Source organism: Lissotriton vulgaris, chromosome 2_1 (genome assembly GCF_964263255.1).
Source record: "Lissotriton vulgaris chromosome 2_1, aLisVul1.2, whole genome shotgun sequence".
NCBI classification, from domain to species: Eukaryota; Metazoa; Chordata; class Amphibia; order Caudata; family Salamandridae; genus Lissotriton; species Lissotriton vulgaris.
The window spans coordinates 775789798-775809970 of NC_141687.1; the positions used below are offsets into that span (position 1 = coordinate 775789798).

A 20173-nucleotide genomic window follows, 5' to 3' on the forward strand; every position below is an offset into this window, starting at 1 on the left:
GCATGGGCATCATTCACATACTTCACTCCATCTCTGCCAATGGCTAAAAACAATCTGGGGATGGAGGCGATGCCCATGCGCACTGTAGTCCAGGGGAGGAGCCACCTATCTCGTGATACTTCGAAGACTCTTCCAGGACAACAATGTGCAATCATCCGGACCCAACACTAGGCGGCGATCTATGCACAGATATGAATGTCAGCAGCCCTACATGCCAAGAACAGATGCATACTTGTAAGTAGCATTTGCATTCCACTGTACCTTATCTTTCATCATAGCACAGCTGATTTTCTGATTTACAGACCTCCCGGTGCAATTGGAAATGTTATTAATACGCTTAATACAGCCACCACCCTGGCCTTAAAATACAACAACTGCCTTATTCTGGGAGATTTCAGAATACATATGGACAATGGAATAGAGCTTCAAACAATTTCCTTGTTGGAGACGCTGTAGGCATGCAACATGTTTCCATCTATTTCTTCTGCCACCCCTGAGAAGGGCCAAACCCTAGACCAAATCTTTCTCAACTTTGACATATCAGTAAGCCTACCTCTTCCCATTACCTGGTCTGACCACCTCCTATTAGTATTTATCATTCCCAACTCTGCCACAGCCCCTCGGGCTAACGCAGGGCAAAGAGTCCCTAATTGCAGGAAGTTTGATAAAATATCCATTCCGATGTTAGCAGATGCCCTCGGTCATTCCTCACCAGAGCTGTCTGGCTGCCCCGACTCGGACGCGCTCTCAATAGATTCACGGCCCGAACCAACATTGATGTAGCGGTACCGGTTGTCTCCCGCTCCTCAAAGAGGTCGGCCCCACCAGCTCCATGGTTTTAACAATTCCCTCAGATCTAGCAAAATACATTGTAGAAAAATGGAACGGAAATGGCGTGAATCCTATCTACCTGACGTCAAGACGGTGAGTAAAGACACCTTAAAAGGTCATTACATTCTTGTGAAGGCAGCCAAGAAAAACTTCTTTCAAACCAAGATAGAAAATGCTCAAAATAGGAGTAAGGAAATCTTTAGCATAGTTAAATCCTTTACTGCCCCGAAAGCCAGCACAAAGGAAGGGCCATGAACAGAAGAATGGTCTAAGCAAATAGCTCAATTCTTTCACAAAAAGATCTGTGATACAACAAGCCTTCACTAACACCTCAGAGGTAGAACTGACCTTTTACCTTAGTTCTATTAGTAAATTTCACCTCTTGGATCCTCCATCTTTACTCTTTCCCTGAGTTTCAGCTTGAAGAGTCACTGACCCATCTCAAAGCATTAAGTCTGGTTCTCCTACCGGCCCATGACCAGCGAATAATCTGAACCTATTAGCTCCCACCATAAACCCCACGGTAATGCTTCCTTCTCCTCAGGTAACATGCCGAAATTATGGAAGAACCCGAAGATTCTTCCACTGATAAAGGATAAACCAAACCGACGGACCCTGCAAACTACAGGCCAACCTCCCTTCTTCCGGCCCTCTCCAAAGTATTAGAGAAGCATGTAAACCAGGCCCTCCAAAAACACGTTGAAGATGGGAAGCTCTTTCATGAGTCCCAATCCGGTTTTAGGGCGAGCAACAGTACGGAGTCCGCTCTGCTGGAAGTGACTGGATTTCTCACGGGTAAGCTGGACCAGGGAGGCAAGGCTGTTCTGATCCTGCTCGATCTGTCGGTGGCCTTCGATACGGTCCCACATTAAAGGCTCCTGAAGAGACTTGCTAACATGGGCCTGGGGTGGACCGCCTTAACATGGAAGTCATCCTTCTTGGCAAATAGATCTCAGGACATCTGGTGCCCCCCTTTCTCATCCCTGGTTCCAGCCATGAATGTAGGTGTCCCTTAGGGCTCCATTCTCAGTCCTACCCTTTTTAATGTATATCTATCCTCCTTTGCATTTCTGGAAGAGGAAGAGGGCGCCAAAATTGTTTCCTATGCTGATGACACTCAGCTGATTTTTACATGTAAAGAAGGAACTGGCTTTGATGTGGCAATGATTAGGTCTTGTCTCACAAAGGTTTTTAACTGGCTTAAGATAAATTAGCTGAAGTGCAATCTTGACAAAACTAAAGTTGTTTTCTTTGGTAATGCAGAAATGCCTGACTGGAGCTCTTGGTGGCCAAAAGATCTGCCCGCCCGCGGAAAAGGAGAAAGTCATGTGCCAGGACACTCTAGTCTCAGGAGCTGCGTGCTTTATTAAATACACTATTCATTTCATTAGGTCCATGACAGTGCAAAGGAACACTCGTCCAAATTCTAAGGACCTTATTTATAAGGCCTTGCTTCACTTTTATGCCGCTGGTGCTTCACTTTTTGCGAAGCACCAGCAGCGTAAAAAATGTGTCATGCTGCACCCTATTTACAAAGTGACACATCTAGACAGATGCGTCACTTTGTAAACCCCTGTACCACATTATACCTGCACCGGTATAATGTATGCAGGGTTGGTGTTCCCCTGCGAAAAGCCTCGTAGAAGTGGCGCATTGAAATCAGAACTCAGTGCACCACTTCTAGGTTGCTATTGCGTCAATATCTTACACCTGCCTCACAGCAGGAGTAAGACTGATGCAGGCCCTTTTACATGGAGCTTGCCCCATGTGAAAGGACACATTGCTGGAGATGCATCTATTTTCAGACACACCCCAGCAATGCATTCCTCTTGCGCCCACAGATATGTCAGAAATACGGACGTATCTGTAACTCCTTGCAACATGATGCGTCCTGTCGCAAGGAGGGTGCACTAAGAAGTGACACATCCCTGTTTTCACACAGTGATGCATCACTTCTCATTAATAAGGCCCTAAATGTATTTACATCTAATATTCGGGGATAGTTGTGTGTGGTTGAAATATTTTAACACAGCAGCAGCTCACCTATATTACTGCAAATAATCTCTGTGAAACCCTCCCATTTCTTATTTTAGTCCTTGTTTTGATCAAAAAGAAACTCTTTTTTATGTATATTGCATGAAGCATAAACACAATATTTGTCTTCAACATTGCTGTACTAGACTCTCACACATCAAGCTCATAAAAATAAATTAAAGGAAAACAATATTTAAAACAATCTGTTTGAGAAATATTTTGTCGAGGTCATTAGGGCAAAACTCTGGAGAACGGAGCTGCTGTCAGGGAGCCCCCTGAAAGGCTGGGGCACTGGGCCAGAGCCCACTTTGCCCATGCATTAAAACGTCTGACTGGCAGGATATCATATGGGGAGGGGTGGTCAGGGCTGCACGCATACTGTTGTCTCACCCTGCAGTCAAGTTGTCAGGGGGACAAATATCCCTTGGGCTAGCGGGGATGGGCAGCAGCTCCCAGCACGCATCCAGTATCCACTAGCAAACTACAACATTGTGCGGCCAATCGCTTCTGTGGGGGTATTGCAACTCTTTGCTTTACTAACAACCGCAGCGTTGCCGTCAGCAGACTGGCCTCCATCTGAAGGAATCTCTGTGACGTAGCCCAGTACGACGACAAGGGGCTTGAGGTCCTGTAATACTAGTGACGTCCCTGAACAACCGCTCCCAAAAGTCCTGTATCCCAGGGCATTCCCACGCGGAAGTCAGTGCTCAGCGCAGCGCTTGCAGCATGCCTTCTCCGCAAGACCCATCCACATCAGGGGTTTGGTAAATTCTGTGTAGAAACTTAAAAGTGGATCAAGCGCAATCTGTAATTCCTGGATAGGGCCTTGGACTGGGTACAGCAGTAAATCCACTGTTCCCCACTTATTGTCACATTGATATAATTCGACCAAGTCTCTTGAGTAGATGTCTAAAAAAGGCAACAGCAGGAACCCTGAAACGACTGCTGATTGGTAGCAAAACCGCCATCGGGGTACACTGCCCCAAAGGAGGAAAGCTGCATCCGACTTGTTCCCGCCTCCTAAGCCATAGGGAGTAGCGAGTGTCCCTTTATCGGAATGGACCGGTCTAACAGGTAGTCAAGGTGTGCCCCTTTCCCAAATCTCATTCTACACCCAGACTGTGCATGCCAGGGTGTCCAACTGTGGTCGCACCCGGTTGGCATGGCTGTATCGGACTGTCTGAAGCAGGCACGGGTAACGAGGTCAGTCTTGGGAGCCGTATGAGGCTGGAATTGTATAGCGTGTAGCCAGAAATGCGCGGTGTGCCTGGGCACTAAAGAATTCGATGTCCATGTTTGGTGCCCCACCTACTCAAAAGGGAGCATCAGTATTTCCCTCTATACTCAAGGCTATTTGCCAGCCTAAGCCAGCGAAACCAGGTCGGATCGGAGTTGTTTTTCGAAACCAACCAGTAGAGGGAAAGGCGGATTAGTAAAGAGGTATAGAAACTTGGGAAGTATTATATTAAGGCTCCCTGTTTTCAGTTTTTACAGATAAATACAGATAGAAAAAAAATTTGGTTTTTGTCTGCATTTATTTTTAAAAGTGGATAAATACAGAAAATGATGCTTCTTTTAAGTGACTCTCTGTTCTGTCTTTCATGAATTATGGGCAAAAGGCTGAGCAGTTGGACCGCAAGGGAAATAAAGAAATACACAATAAAATGTCTTCAAAGAAGAGCATATGTCAACAGTATGTACCAATGGATGTATTGTTATGTAATATTTGACAGCTTAAAAAGCTAAAACACGACGGGCATCAAAGTATGAGTGCGCGTCTATCAGTTAAATATGGAAATGTACAGTTTTTCAACTTCATTTATACGGAAAACACAAAATAAATATGGATAAATATAAATAAAATGGGCCAACAATAAATATGGATAAACCCAGACGGAAATGTTAAAAATAAAAAAAAACAGGAGCCCTAATTATAATTTCGCAATGGTAAAACTACTGGTTAAGGATAGTGGTAGTTTCAACCAAGCGGTCACACTAGCCTCAATTTTCCCTTCACAGTTCTTCCATGTTCTGGCTGAGCCATACCCCTACATATCATAGAGGGTCCTGGGCCCATGTCAGTGGGACATTGGGAGTGAAAGTCTGCCTGATGTCCAATTGATATTCATGCCTGTCATGCCGCCGAAGTGGGTCGGTAAGCTGTGGGGGGAGAGTTCCAGGTTGTCTGATGGATGTCTGACTTATAAGGTGATCTCTGGATACATGGAAACTAGTATCCTGAGGCAAAAGGCGAGGTTGCGTTGCAAGTGGTGTTGACGCAAGTGGCTCCATCGCAATAGCAAATAGGATAGGCGACAGCGGGCACCCTTTACACGTACCATGGGCTATCGTGAAAGGGGCCGAGATTAAGCCATTGATCCACAAGCGTGCGTCAGGCAAGTTGTAAAGCAAACGGATCAGGTGTATGAATTTGTGACGGTCTCCCAGGCGTTCAAGAAGTTGGAAGAGATAGGGCCATTTGAGCTAATTAAACACCTTGGAGGTGTCGGGGAATGCAGCAGCAGTCCGAAGGTTGGGGTCGATAATGTGAAGGAGGGCAAAAAATGTGTGCAGGTTATGAGCTGTGGATCTACCCGGCACAAAGAAAAATATGCCCGAACTTCCATCTGAGAGGGAAGTGAGAGGAGGCTCGAGGCAATGAGTTTTGCCAGGATTTTGTTATCGATGTTTATCATAGAGCGGGGTCTATGAGACTCGCAGCGATTGGGTTTTTTATCAGGTTTCAGGTCGGTCACTATGAGGGCCTCTCATTGGGAGGGAGGACACCAGTCCCCACAGACTCCTCATATATATATATATATAAATATATCAAGGTGTGGGGCCAGCAGGGGCATGAATTGCTTATAGAAGGAGGCTGAGAGGCCATCGAGGCCCGGATCTTTATCTCAGGAAATCCTGCGATGACCTGAACAATTCTGTGAATGGCTCATTTAAGAAAAGGCAGTGGCCCTCCTCTAGCCATAAGAGCTACACCGAGTCCAGGTATGAAGTCTGGTCGGGGTGGGAGGAAACCTGGGAGGTGGAGTACAAATTAACAAGGAAGTTAACCCTGGTCCGTTGAACTACATAGCTTTCAACCTGTATGTTTTGATAGTTGTCTAACAGTTCAACTATATAATCACTCTCCCAGGGCTTACGCAGTAGCCCAGCCAGGTTCCTGCCAGCCCTTTTATCCTCCCCATTTTGCCTGGCGCGTGCCTCCCTCCTCAGGTAATGCGTCTCTCAGAGAGCCTCGTACTCCAAATGAATGCAACCAGCTCCCCTTCGCCTGAAGCAAAGTACTGGAGCTCTAGAGCACGAATGTCTGCCTCCAAACGTGTCATCCCTGCCTGAATTGTCCTTGGTGCCCCAGCCTGTTTAGGGTGGATAGATGGGAAGTCCACTGATAGTGCATTAAGTGTGAAGTAAGAAATAAATAATAGCCTCTCTGATCTCACTCCGGAACACCTGGTCGCGCCGCGCACCAGTGGGAGTCTCCAAGAAGATGCACACTGGGTCACGTCAGGCAAGCGTATCTCCTGGAGCACGGTGGCATGGTCAGACAGCGTTTGCGGGAGATGCTTGACATTGATGGTCCAGGAAACCACATCCCTGGTGGTCAGCCAAAAGTTGATCCTAGAGCAAGAATTATGAGTGGATGTAATGCATGTCCCCTTGGACCTGTAGGTGATGGGCACGGCAGACATCTGTAAGGTTATTGTCTGCAATCATTGTTTGTAGTTGTGCAGCAGACTGGGGGTGCGGGTGGCGTGTCTCACTAGATAGATCGGCAGCGGCGTCCAATACCACATTGAAGTCCCTGCCCCATAGTTCAGTCTCTGGGCCCATGGTACCCACTAAATGCCAGATCTCCACAAAGAATCCGGAATCATCCAAGTTGGGGCCGTACACAGACACCAAAATCGGCAAACGTCCCTGTAGTATCCTGGCTATGATGACTTATTGCCCTTGTGAGTCATGCTGTATTGAGGTATGGCATACAAGCTCCGCCTATTTCCGTGCCCATATTTTTAATTGGCTCCTGTTAGCTAAATTGTTGTTTTTCATTTGTGAATAGGCTTAGTAGTCCCTCCTTAGTACCGCCATGTCTGCATTTGTAACCTTCCATAATGATTGGACCTTTTACTTGTCCTGTTATACGCTCTGCTTTATAAGTCGGTGAGCACTATTTTGTTTAACTCGTTCCATGCTGATGACGGAACCGCTCCGTCATCAGCTGCGGTTGGGCTGTGCTGATGATGGAGCGGTTCCATCATGGCCCGGCCGCCGCGCCTGCGCGGCGCGTTCTATTGAGCGGGGCGGGCCATGACGGAACCGCTCCGTCACGATCACAGCTCAACCGCGGCTGGTGACTGAGCGGTTCTGTCACCAGCATGCGGCCGCCCCGCCCTTTTAGCGCTGCGGCGGAATAGCCGCCGCAGCGAACGGGTTAATGAATAATGCGGAACAGTGGCGGCCGCTCCTTGTATTTGCATTGTGCCCACAAAGTACTCGCGAGACAATGGTAGACGCTTCTTTTATGAAGCACTATGCGCGCTTTAACTTTAAAAGTGGCTGCCCCCACGCAGCTCTAGCGGGACAATGGCGGCCACTTCTTGTTTTTTAAGCTGAGCGGGGCACCCGCTTCAGGGACACCTGTGCTTTCTTACAGCTTTTTTAAAAATATATATATTTTGAAAACTTTAATGCTTAGCACGATCCCCACTTCAGAGATACCGCACTCTGAGCTTTTTTTGCTTTTTTATTTTAACTTTAATGCTGGGCGCAGTTCCCGCTTTAGGGCCACCACTCTCTCTGTAATACAATAGGTCTTGTATTTTCCAAACTTTGACCTATTGGTTTTGTAAACACAATGCCTTTAATTATGCAGGTTTTTTAAACACATAAAGAAGACATTGTCATTTACAATGCCAATAGCTCAAAATCTCGCATTTGCGAGACCTATTGCTTTGCAAATGCTTGTTTTGGGTTGTGGACTGGAAGAGCAGTTTCTTTAATTCTGAATGCGCGTGTACTTCAAATCCCCTGTTTCCAACAGTGTATGTTTGACATTGCTGTATCAATCAACATCTATGCTTGTGCCAGCCATGGTTGTATTTTTGCGCACTGTTTTTTAGCTAGCACTGAGTTGCTGGTGGGTTTCAGAACTGTAGTTAAGGAATACACTAATGGGGAATGACCATTGGTTTAATTTATGACTTCGCTGAGCTATATGCATATGATTATTGATATTCTGGAAAACGCCTGGGTTTCAGGAAGGCTTTATAGCCAAACACCCTGTTATATTTGTAGTACAAAGATTGTTCATGCTGCATCCTGGTTTTGAAATGTTGACTCTGTGGCAGTGCTGTGCTCCGCCTAACTGTGTTACTCTATATTAGGATAGATGGCAACTTCTGTAAATGTTGGTGGTGTGGAAGCAATGGGAATAAACTGTTTAGTTAAACGACACTCGTGGTCTCGAACCTAAAAATGCAACTGAAAGCCGCCGAGGGCCTTCTATTCTTGTGCAGGTGCATTGCTGCTAGTCGGGGGACGGCGGCTGAAAGGACCGGCATTAACAGCATGCTGTATTAGGCTTTTGTCGTGAATTTTGTCCTAAGCATCTTAATTTCCCTGTTGAATGCTAAGTAGCAAGGGGCTTGGTTTAGAACTAATACCCATCATGCGTGTAAACGGTGTGAAAGAGCTTCTTAGTAAGTTAACACAAAGTGTTCTTGTGTGAGTCCTTGTGGAAATGGATACAATACAAACATTACAGCTGAACTCACGACAAACTAAAACCTGGGTTCATTGTTCAGTTCAAAAAAAGCTCTTTTCAGGAGACGGCAAGCTCGTTTTGTTCCATGTAGTGCCGGGCTTTTTGGGGCTTCATTGAGAGCCGCGTTTTGTTAAGTTGAGACCAATTCATTAAGTTTTTATTGCCTGGTGAGAAGAAGTAATACGTTATTGTGAGACCTCATCAAATATTCATGGTTAAAGATAAGTAGCAAATGTATTCAATCAAGTGGTCGTCCTGGGGTCTGAAAGGAATATGAAGTCTGCTCAGCTGACAGCCCGAACAGGCCCCGTGCTTGTTTAACAAGCTTAATCCCAGTCCGGTGTATGAATTGGGTGACAGGATTTCCTCTTCCTTTATGTGTAAGCGTGCACCAGGGCAGGCGAGTTATAATGCAGTTGCGTATGGTTGTGATGCTCTACAAAGGGCTTATGTTTCCATTCTTTTTGTGTTGGCCGTTTGTAACATCCAGACATTTACCCATTACTGCGCTCTGTGCCAGCCACTTACAGGGTTCCCCTCGAGGCTGGCTGGCGGGTCTGCACCTGTCCTCTTCAGCAGGGGCGGTTCAATGCCGCTGAGGACTTGATGGCTCAGATGAAGGGGTCACCATAGCATGCACATTTGGGAGAACTGGAACTTCTTGCACCCCATCCCAAGCAGTAAAGGTTGTCTAGTGATATAACAAAGCGTAGAATTCTCAGCCCACTGCTACTGTAAGATGTGATCTCTGGTTACAATGGATCTTGAACAAACCTTATTGATTATCTTGTCCGGGTCTGGCCTTTTGTAGTAACCTGCCAGACCATACAATGTGTGTTCAGCACAATAGAACTTACCACACCAAAACTGTCTTCTTGTTGGAGCTCTTATTGGTATTTTTTTTCCCTTTAGGCAGATGATATTGAAGGCAAAATTCGAGACATAGTTCCCGCTGGCTTTTGCTCCAACACAGATGATTTCATTTCTTTGCTGGAGAAAGAAGTTAATTTCCGGCCCTTTGGAACCATTCTTCACACGTATTCTGTCCATAATGAGGAAGCGGGAGAAGATATTACCTATCAGATTTGCAAGGTAAAACACATAAACAGAATAATTGGAAAGTATAGCAAAGACAGTGCAATTTGCCGAGGGGGGATATTTTCCAGATGCTGTGATTTCCTTTCCTTGTGTTTGGTTTGGGGTTGCCTTTTGTTCTGTGATGTGGTCCTGCTGTGGGAGACGAAATAAATATATTGGTGTTTAAAGCGCATTGTTCCTGCTATCTGCCGGCACAGAGCGTTTAACTGCAGAATTGATGGGAGGCACTTGCCTGCTGGAGAGCCTCCCAAGTGTGCCCTTCAGACGTCTCGGTGATGAGTTTCACCTGACTTTTCGTGGCTTTTTCCCTAGGCTGACATGACCTGTTCAGGCTTTCAAGAATACCATGAAAGGCTTCAGACTTTCTTGATGTGGTTCATTGAGTCAGCGAGCTTTATTGACGTGGATGATGAAAAATGGGACTACTTTCTAGTGTAAGTACAGTTCTAAAGCAAAAGTAGACCTTATTACCTCCACAATGTCTACATTTTAATTGTAGCAGGCCAATTATTTAGCATAGGATAATGATATTTTTTTCTCAGGGACTAAAGGCCATTGTTGAGCAGTCTCAGAGTTTGTCTTCATTATGCCTTGGAAGACCTTCAGAATAGGGCTGAATTAAACGCTGTTGTCTGTTCGAACCCTGAATGTAGGCTTAAACAGTGAAATGAGCCTTGCCTGTGTTTTCTTTTACTCGCCACCCATTCATCTCTACAATAGGCAAGTGCACTGAAGTGATGTAAAGAGGCCTGATGTATCCAAGTTGCTGCGCACCAATTAAGTGAATTGTACATTCAGAGCATAGCAGGTGTACCCATTGGGTCCTCGCAGAGTAGCTTGCTGACACTGAAAATCCACCCAGAGAATGGAAAAGAAAATGGACACTGCATGGGAGCGCGACTGTAATTGACCTGCTTGGCTTTCTGTTTTATCTGCAGATTTGAGAAGTATAATAAGGACGGAGCGACGCTCTTTGCGACCGTCGGCTACATGACAGTCTATAATTACTACGTGTACCCAGACAAAACCCGGCCACGTGTAAGGTAATTGGCAGCCTCGCACGTGCCTTTTCTTTTATTCGCCGAGCGAGCGGCCGAAGTTCACGATTCTCTTTCTAGCAGTGTTGAATTGTTCATAGACTCGTCATGAATTTGCAAGTTATGCCCCTCCACCACCCCCCCAGTTTTCCAAAAGCTTTGTTAAAGACTAAATAGTTTTTACATTTGTGTTCATTATTCAGAAACAGTTTATTTTATGAGATGGAATAGCAGTTTAGTCGCTTTTATTGGAAGCATTAACTGGCAAAGTGAACCAGAGTTGATCATTGTCCAACCGCAGTTTAAAAATGAATGAGCTTTAGTTTCTCAAAATATTGTTTGTTTCAAAAATATACCTGACTTTACTTGTTTATTGCAGCCAGACGCTGGTTTTACCCCCATTTCAAGGAGAAGGGCATGGAGCTCAACTTTTGGAAACCGTTCACAGATATTACATGTCCTGCTCGAACGTGCTTGATGTTACAGGTACTGTTTACTTGATTATTATGAGAAAGTACGTTTCGTGCTCTCTCTAAATCCTTAATAGGATTTCTTATGTGATGTCAAATAAAAAGAAGCCCGGTCGTTGGGGAGCAGGGATTCATGGTGCTGACACTCTAAAAACTGCACTTTTTTCCAAACTGATATATACATTACACGTGATTAGTATTGGCTCACTTAAAATATGTTATCCCATATTCACAAACATTAAAGACCTTCCTCCTTCAAGTAATGAACTCTACGATACCTGGGTTTGGGGATGCTTTTCTGCAGCTAATACTTTTGGATCAGTCTATCTCATTGTTAGAACCACTCTGAGTAGTTTAACTGTTTGAGCGTACAATTGCTTTACATCCTCTTAAGGCAAACCACGCTACTGAATGAACAGAGGCTACAGCTCTGACTACTGGAAACGTACATTTGGAGATCAAGTTCTCTCTGCTCCGACGCTGTTTATTATTCAACGTCTGTTAAATCTCTTGACAGTCAATTCCACTTTGAAAATGTTATTTATGCAAATACAGTTGTACAGTGATGACTCCGACCTACTCAGTATAGTAATGGAGCATGATCCTGAGATCGTACATTCATTCATTCATGTATTTATAAAGTGTGAACTAGAAACCAAAGTGCCTCTTGGCGTCGCATTACAAAATAAAGAATAAGGTCAAAACCATACAAGATGTAAACTACCAGATCATGGAGAAACAGGACCTCAAGAAAGGTGACTCGTCATTAAACGGGGCACTCTGAGCTGCTTTCCTGAAAACTCTAGATCTTCCCTAATGTCAGGGAGTAGCGTGTTGTTGTTTGAGCTCAAGGTAGTGAAACACTGTTATTCATATTTTATTATTATTTTTTTTTATCTCGTATGCCCTGGGGTTTACCAGCAGCCTATACAATGAGATAACAGGGAATACCTGTGATTTTCAGTGTCGGGCAGTGCTATCAATTCAGGGTACTTCAATTTGACCTGAATTCTGCAGCCCAGATCCTTCCAAGGTGCCTCCTACCAGTGGTTGCCTTCCTCTGCAGGCAAGGTCACAAAGTGTACCTGGACGACTGGCTCATCAAAGTTCCACCAAAGACAGATATTTGTACCTCCACAGCTGCTTTCATCAGCCTGTTCTGAGAACTTGGACTGACCCTGAAACCCAATAAATCCTCCAAAAATCTTGTAACAAACCACAATCTGAGTAATTAGTCACCACAATGCTTGAACACTCAACTGAGATTGGCAACAGGAAAGGTACATTGCTCTATAGAAATAATGTTTAGTTGAGATGCGCAAGAATCAGAGGAATTACAAAAAGTGCTTGAGGTACTTGGTGGTTTGAAAAAACCTTAGCGGTGGGACTGTAAGAGTGAACTTAGTCTATAAGATGGAAACCCTGCAAACAAACTATAAATTACAGTTGCTGGTTGGAGAGTTACTCTTTGCACTCTCCACTTAGGATGTATACTTTCACATCTTACTGTGTGCATAAAAGGAAACCGGACTCTCACTTGGAAATCTACACTGCCGGTTCACTTTTCTTGCTCGAAGATAATGCACTCTTTAGCTTTGGCTTTACCTTTCCGCTGTCTAGTTCATGTCAGCAGGTTAAAGGTAGATAGGGAAATACGCACCACTAGAAGACATCAGCACATTAAAGGGCAGCTCGTCATGCTCTTACAAACACCACTTTCATGCTGCACTTGATAACACTTCATCAGTGTATAGTAACATTGTTTTGGTTGCGAGAGATGTTCACTGTATAGGAATACAAGTTTTCTAAGGTCAATGTCTTATTGCATTCACCGCTGCAGGTTCAAGCCACTTCTTATGCAACATAACCTAGACAGTGTAAATAGTCCTCGGGACTCATGAAGGAAGTTGGTCACAGTCAACATAAGGAGTTTGTTGGGATGATTCAAAGCATATCAGGCAAGGTAACAGTAATGCGTGCCTCCAAGTTTGAGTGGTGGGCACATCTGCCCCCCTCAATAGTGAAAGGTGTATGGGACAAGAAACAAAAAAGGTGCATTGTCTTAAGAGTTGATGGAGCCAATGGCGCATCCTCAAATTATCCAATCCTTACCTGAAGAACAAACCAGTAAATTGCGGTATGGGCAACAATACTACAGTGTATTGTGTCAGGACTTTAAGAGAATGTCAACTCTGTCCATGTAAGCTTGCGAGCTGCAGAGACAGGCACTCCCACATAAACTGTCCTGCTAGCAGCACGTTTTATTCGCGGAACAAGCGCTGTGATTGCAGATGCTCTGAACTGGGAATGTCACACCTGTCACAAATTTATTTAGGACCAGATTCAAATGCATTGTTTTAATTGCTTTTGATTGCTCCAGTTTACCCTTTTCATCACAAGATGCAATGGGAATGCCAAGAGCTTGCTTCCAGGTTTTAATACCAAGGAGAAGCATTTTCAAAGTTATTTGGGTATCGCACAAAAATCAAGAAATTCCTCAGCCTGGTGAAAAAAAAAGACAAGCACCTCCAACTGATCACTATAGATCCGTTACAATTTCCCAATGAGCAGCAGGGGAGTTTGCATCCCTGATTTGGCATGAAGCAACGGAAACAGCAACCCAATGATGGTACAGTTACATTTTTTTTATAATACATTGAATCAATTTGTTAAAATCCATAATTCATTTTACCTATCGCCAAAATGACACTAATGTGCCTAACATTTAAACTATCTTCCACAATCAAATGCCTGTTATAAACTCCTAATTAATCACCCCACCTTTGCCCGTCTTATAAACACTTCTTCTAGAAACTTCTAACTGCTGATTCCTCACCTTTTGACTGCTTCCCTACGCATCAGATTGGATCCAGAAAGAAACCTTTGAGTAGTATCTCTGCACACCATCAGGCATTCTGAGGCTTCGCACTGACACAGTTCTGCTCCAGAAATGGCGTGCGGAGCCAATATAGGTGGCACTCACACTGCTATCATGTGTTTTTTTTTGCACTACTTGACACCGATCCAGAGCTACCTCTAGTCTCTTTCGAGACCGGTTTACTTCAAAATTATACAGTGTTCAAGAGAAATGCCACCAAAGCGACTTGTTTTAACCCTTGTATGGACGCAAACCGATGTCTGTATGATCCACAACAGATTTGGGTGGGTTTGGCCTTTGGCCACCCAGTTGGAGGTAGGATCCAACTATTTTTACTAAGTTGGCAGGCCATCACATTGGACAGGTGAGTCCTGCAAATCGTCTGGAAGGGGTATGCCCTGCACTCCCTGGCTGCACCTTCCACTGTCCTTGAAAGGCCTAATAGAAGGGCCATCTGTGCGCGCTTACAGCAGGAAGTGCAAGCCCTTTTGGCCAAAGGGGCCATCAAAAGGGTGCCTGCATCAGAAGTGGGTTGTGATGATTACTTCCTGGTGCCAAGGACTGACCGAGGCCTCCATTCTACTTGAGACCTGCACCCTCTCTAAGCCTTCCTCAGGAAGGATACATTTAAGATGATCACTCCGGCCTAGGGCTTGTCTGCCCTCGACCCTGGAGACTTGAGAATAGTGTTGAACCTACAGGACGTTTGTTTTCACATCCTATCCTGCGGGCCTTCAGATGCTATCTGCAGCTTATGGTGAGACGGAATCATTTTCAGTTCACTGTGATCTCCTTTGATCTAACCAGCACACCTTGGTGTTCACAAAAGGGATGGTGGTGCTGGCAGCACATCTTCAAATGTCAGGGGTACCAGTCCTCACCTTCCATGACTACTGGCTACTGAAGGCAGGCTCCCCCCAGGCAGTCGTCGCCTACTTCCAGACTACGGCAAACCTCCTGACCTCTTTAAGGCGCACTAGCAAAGTGCCGAAGTCACGCCTGGCTCCTTCTTAAACATTTCTTTTCATTGGCACTGTTCTGAACAAGGTCGGTTTCATGTATTTCCACCAAAAAGGAGAGTCCAGGATATTAAGACTATGATCCCAATCTTTCAGCCTCGCTCCTGGATTTCATTGAGGTCCACTTTGTGGCTGCTCAGACTGATGGCCTTCTGCATCCTTCTGCTGACGTACCCCTGGTGGCATTCGCGAGTTCTGCAGTGGGATCTGAAGTCTGGGGGCCTCAACATCAAGGGTATCTCTCCAATCATATCCAGATCTCGAGTGAGACTGCAAAAGCGCCTGCGTTGGTGGTTGCCAGGAGGTGTCGCGCTTCTGTAAATTCAAAAAAACACACAAGGGCCTTGACTCCTTACTCAGCGCGGCTTAGTCAAACTTAACTAGTATAACAAAACAAACGCCGGTCTCCGTATCTGGACTGTTATAAACTACTGGAAAAAATCCATTTGCTTGGTCCCTCATCTGGCTTAATTCTATCTATCTACAACGGTGTCCTAACAGTCAGAGATTTGAACACTCTTGTTGACAGGCGATTTGCAAAGACTTTAAAAATTGTCAAAACGCAAATGGATTTTTTCCAGCAGTTTATAACAACAGTCCAGATACGGAGACCTACTCTTGTTTATTCACTTATGTTGTTTTTGTGTATGAATGAGCTATGTATGATTGAAAGGCCAAGTATGTTTGTAGTGTGTAAATGCTATTGCCCCAGTATTGGAACTTTCATAGATTCCCATGCTTTGTATCATTCCCCGTCGTCGGAATGGGAGCCTCGGTACATAGAAAAAAACCATAGTAGTAAGCACAAAGTGAAAAAATAGGCCTAGGCCTCATCTCATTTTGTAGCTTATCCACCTCTTTTTGTAAAAGAGACCAAAATTCTGCAGCAGCCAATCAGAGCAGCCTCACCCCATAGAACCTTCCTGAGAGAAGCTCAGAGCCTCAGATTTTCTACCGCACGTTGTGCAAGGGAGTCTCCATTGAGCTCTGCTCAGTTTTCTTCAGTTTTTTCTTGTTATTTCTTCAACTACTTGGATATTTTCTCATCATGTCGGAGAAGCAAGCCCTCTTTAGAGCCTGTGCCACCTGCTCCAAGAGGAGGTTGTTTGTCGAGGACAAACACGATGATTGTATCTACTGTTTGTATCCGGACCATAAACCAACAGGCTGTCCGATTTGCAGATCCTTCTCAGCAAAGACCTTGAGGGACAGGGAAGGACGTCTCCTCACATGGCTTCAGAAGATGAAGGACCGGAAAGAAATTATCTCTTCAGACAGTGAGGGCTCCTCGTCGATGGTGTCATCCAGAAAGTCTCTGAAGAGGGGTAGGTCCCCCCTTTCTGCTTCAGACGAGTCCCGTCACAAGGCCTTACCAGGGACCTCTGATAGGTCTGACAGGCCTGCTGCCCAAAAATCTCCTCACCGAGGTGAAAAGGAGAGGCAGGGTAAGCCTGAGGAGCAACAGCCCTCAAAAAAGGTGAGAAAGACTTCTACAATCTCTTCACCTCCCTCAGAAAAAGATCGAGGGGTCAAGAAGCCTTCAACTCCTGCTCAGGAGGTCGCTTCAGACAAGAAGCAGAAGTCGTCGACGACCAAACTCTCAGGTACGTCGTCGACGAGTGTTAAAAAGGACAGCTCTGCCAGGGTTGCCTCGTCGACGGGCTCGTCGACGACGGCTGTGTCGACGACGCCTACACCGTCGACGGTTTTCAAGGCTCCGGAATCCTGCTCGTCGTCGACGAGAGTGACCATCTCCACGTCGACGACGATGACTGCAAGGCTGGCGTCGACGGCGGTGTCGACGACTTCGACGACGATGTCGACGACGCCGGTTACCATGTTGCTGACGACGAGCTCGTCGACGGTCCCGTCGACGATACCACCATCGTCGACGACGTGTTTCACCTCGTCGACGACGCAGCCCTCGGCGATGAATATAGTGCCCACGTCTGCACTTCCACCGTTGACACAGACCCAGAAGAGCTTGCCGTCGACGACGGCCTCGTCGACGACGGAATTTTCTGAAAAACATGTTTTTTCACGGAAAAGAAGGCAAATAACGCCAGAGATGACGTCTCCTCGCCAGGTTCAGAAATTACCTCCTAGCCTGCTATTAGAAGAGGACTCTGATGAAGAGACTTTCAGTGAATTTGGTCAGGCCTATAGCCCTTCTGACCTCCAGGTTAAGGTGCAGGACGTTAGCTCTGAGGAAGAGCAGTTGGAACGACAGCACTATGCTCCAGAGCATTATTATGAAGAGGAGCGCACTACTACCAGGCACATGCCTCCACAGCAGCCTATACGTCAGGTTCCTGAAGGGATGGTGGCAATACCGTCCACTTTAGTGGCGGATTTACGACTTATGTTGCAGGACTACCGGCAACGTTTCCCTGCGCCTCCAGACACCCAACAGGTGCGCCCCCCTACACCTCCGCCTCAGACATTACGACCTGTGGCAGACCATTCTTTGCCCCCAAGAGAGCGGGCCACTGCGCCGGAAGTGCACCCACAAGAGGTGGTACAGGTGCAGGATACTGATGATGACGCTGCGTCTTCAGATGCAGACCAGCAAGCGGATCCTGATCAAGATCAACAGGCGCCATGGAATACTACTGACCCTATAGATCCGGACAACACCGATCCAGATAACATTACTTCGCCTCCAGCGGACGTTGGAGGGTTTCACAACCTAATGGACAGGGCATCTAAAAGATTTGGTCTCCCAGTGACCACGGTTCAATCGGACTGCTTCTTATATGATTTTAAGGAACCATTCAGAAAATCGGTGAGGTCCATCCCGATCATTGAGCATGTCTGGTCTGAGGGCTTGAAGGCCATGCATAATCCGGCCACAGTCCTCCCGGTGCTTCCGAGACTGGAAAAGAAGTACAAGGCACCTGATGGCAGTCCGGCATGTTTGCTTGGCCAACCGAAACCGGATTCGGTCATTTCGCAGGCTGCCCAGAGCAAATCCAAGAATCCTTCTACGCCGATGACTACACCGCCGGATAAGGAGGGCAGGCGCCTAGACAATGTAGGCAAAAGATTTTCAGCTATGGCCAGTCTCCTGGTTAGAGCAGCCAATGCTTTAGCGATTCTGGGACGCTATGATCGGCAAATGTGGTGCGACCTGGCTCCATTTGTAGAAGAGCTGCAGGATTCTTCTAAGGAGGAGGTGAAGAAGATTTTGCGCGAAGGGGAACGGGCCTCTTCGGAGGTGATTGATGTGGCAATGGATATAGCAACCACCGCATTCCGAGCACTTGCTGGCTCAGCGGTTCTGCGACGCCAAGGGTGGTTAAAGGCCACATGGTTCAGGCAGGAGGTGCAGAATAAGATCTTGGATCTGCCATATGACGGTGAGATGCTGTTTGGCAAGCACGTCGATGAGGCCCTGCAAGGCATCAAAAAGGACACGGATACAGCTAAGTCCTTGGGTTCATTACAGTATCGTAAAGTGCCTTTCAGAGGGGCTAGAGGTAGAGGTTTTTCTTCTTATCGAGGAGGAAATCAAAATCGCTACTCTTCTGGATCTCAGTCCAACCAAACGTATAAGCCTCAATACTCGCAAAGGGGTTCTTTCTCCCGCCAGCAGCCTAAAGGACGTCAGGGGCAGCAAAGAAGAGACAACACCAGGAAACAATAGCGGCCAGGTGGCTCTTTCCACTGTTCTTGTTCCCTCATTCACATCAGTGGGGGACAGGATTGCCCATTGCCTACACAACTGGATGATTATTACATCGGATCAGTGGGTCCTACAGATTGTCAGAGAAGGACACACATTGGAGTTTCAAGACCTTCCTCCAACGAGAGCGCCGGATGCCTTCCCTCCAAAACATCTCAGGCTCCTTCATCTCGAAGCCCACCAACTTTTCACCAAGGGGGCGGTAGAGCCTGTACCCCTTTCGCAAAAGGGGAAAGGGTTCTATTCCAGGTTCTTCCTGGTTCGGAAGACAAAGGACAAGTGGCGTCCAATTTTAGATCTACGGCAGCTCAACACTTATCTCGTGAAGTTGTCCTTCAGGATGGTCACTCTTCAGGACATCCTTCGTCTACTCAATCCAGGGGATTATATGGCAACCCTAGATTTGGAAGACGCATACTTCCACGTTCCAATTCATCCAGCTCACAGGCAGTATCTTCGATTTACAGTGGGCAAGAGCCACTTTCAATTCAAAGTACTGCCATTTGGTCTCCGGTCCGCCCCGCGGATCTTCACAAAGATTCTGGCTCCGGTGGCAGCTTTTCTCAGGAAGCAAGCTATTCAAGTGTTTCCATACCTGGACGATTGGCTACTAAAAGCTCCATCTGTTCTAGAAGCGTCCAGTGCAGTCCGGACATGCAAAGATCTGTTCGAGCGACTAGGTCTTCGACTCAACAGGCAGAAATCGGTCCTATGCCCATCCAAGTCAGCAAGGTTCCTAGGGGCCATCCTGAACACTGACAGTTGCTTAGCCCTTCCATCGGAGGAACGCCAGACCAAACTAATGTGTTCAGCTCGTCTTCTCCAGTCTCGAAAGACACTAACAGTTCGCAGGTACAAATCGCTTCTCGGATCGATTTCATCTTGCATTCCTTTAGTTCCGCACTGCAGGCTCAGGATGCGTCCACTACAAGAGCAATTGGACAGACAGTGGCGGCAAGTCACAGGATCCTTCGACGACAAGATTGTCGTTACCAAGGAAATGAGAAAAGCAGGCAGCTGGTGGCTGCAGAAAGGCAATCTTTCCAAGGGTTTGTCGTTCCTCCTTCCACCATCTCCCCTTATTGTAACAACGGATGCTTCCATGGAAGGATGGGGAGCGGTCCTCCAAGAGCTGAAGGTCAGCGGTCACTGGAGTCCAGTGCAAAGCAAGTTCCATATCAACCTCCTGGAACTTCTCGCTATCCGGTTGGCGCTTCAAGCTTTTCTTCCGAGGATTCAGAACCGTGCAGTGCTGGTTCGTACGGACAACACTACAGCCATGCACTACATAAACAAACAGGGTGGAACATGATCCTCCACCCTCTCCAAGGAAGCCCAA

The 20173-nt window shown here is 46.3% G+C and overlaps 1 protein-coding gene across 4 annotated transcripts in view; it reads left to right on the forward strand.

Moving 5' to 3' along the window:
* HAT1 (histone acetyltransferase 1) overlaps positions 1-20173 on the forward strand; it is a 490786-nt gene that overhangs the window by 354704 nt on the left and 115909 nt on the right. For all 4 annotated transcript variants that reach the window (XM_086956126.1, XM_086956129.1, XM_086956128.1 and 1 more), the window contains 4 exons: positions 9560-9739; positions 10058-10179; positions 10684-10788; positions 11162-11268. In XM_086956126.1, the coding sequence (XP_086812252.1) occupies positions 9560-9739; positions 10058-10179; positions 10684-10788; positions 11162-11268 (514 nt within the window). The remainder of the gene's footprint in view (positions 1-9559; positions 9740-10057; positions 10180-10683; positions 10789-11161; positions 11269-20173) is intronic.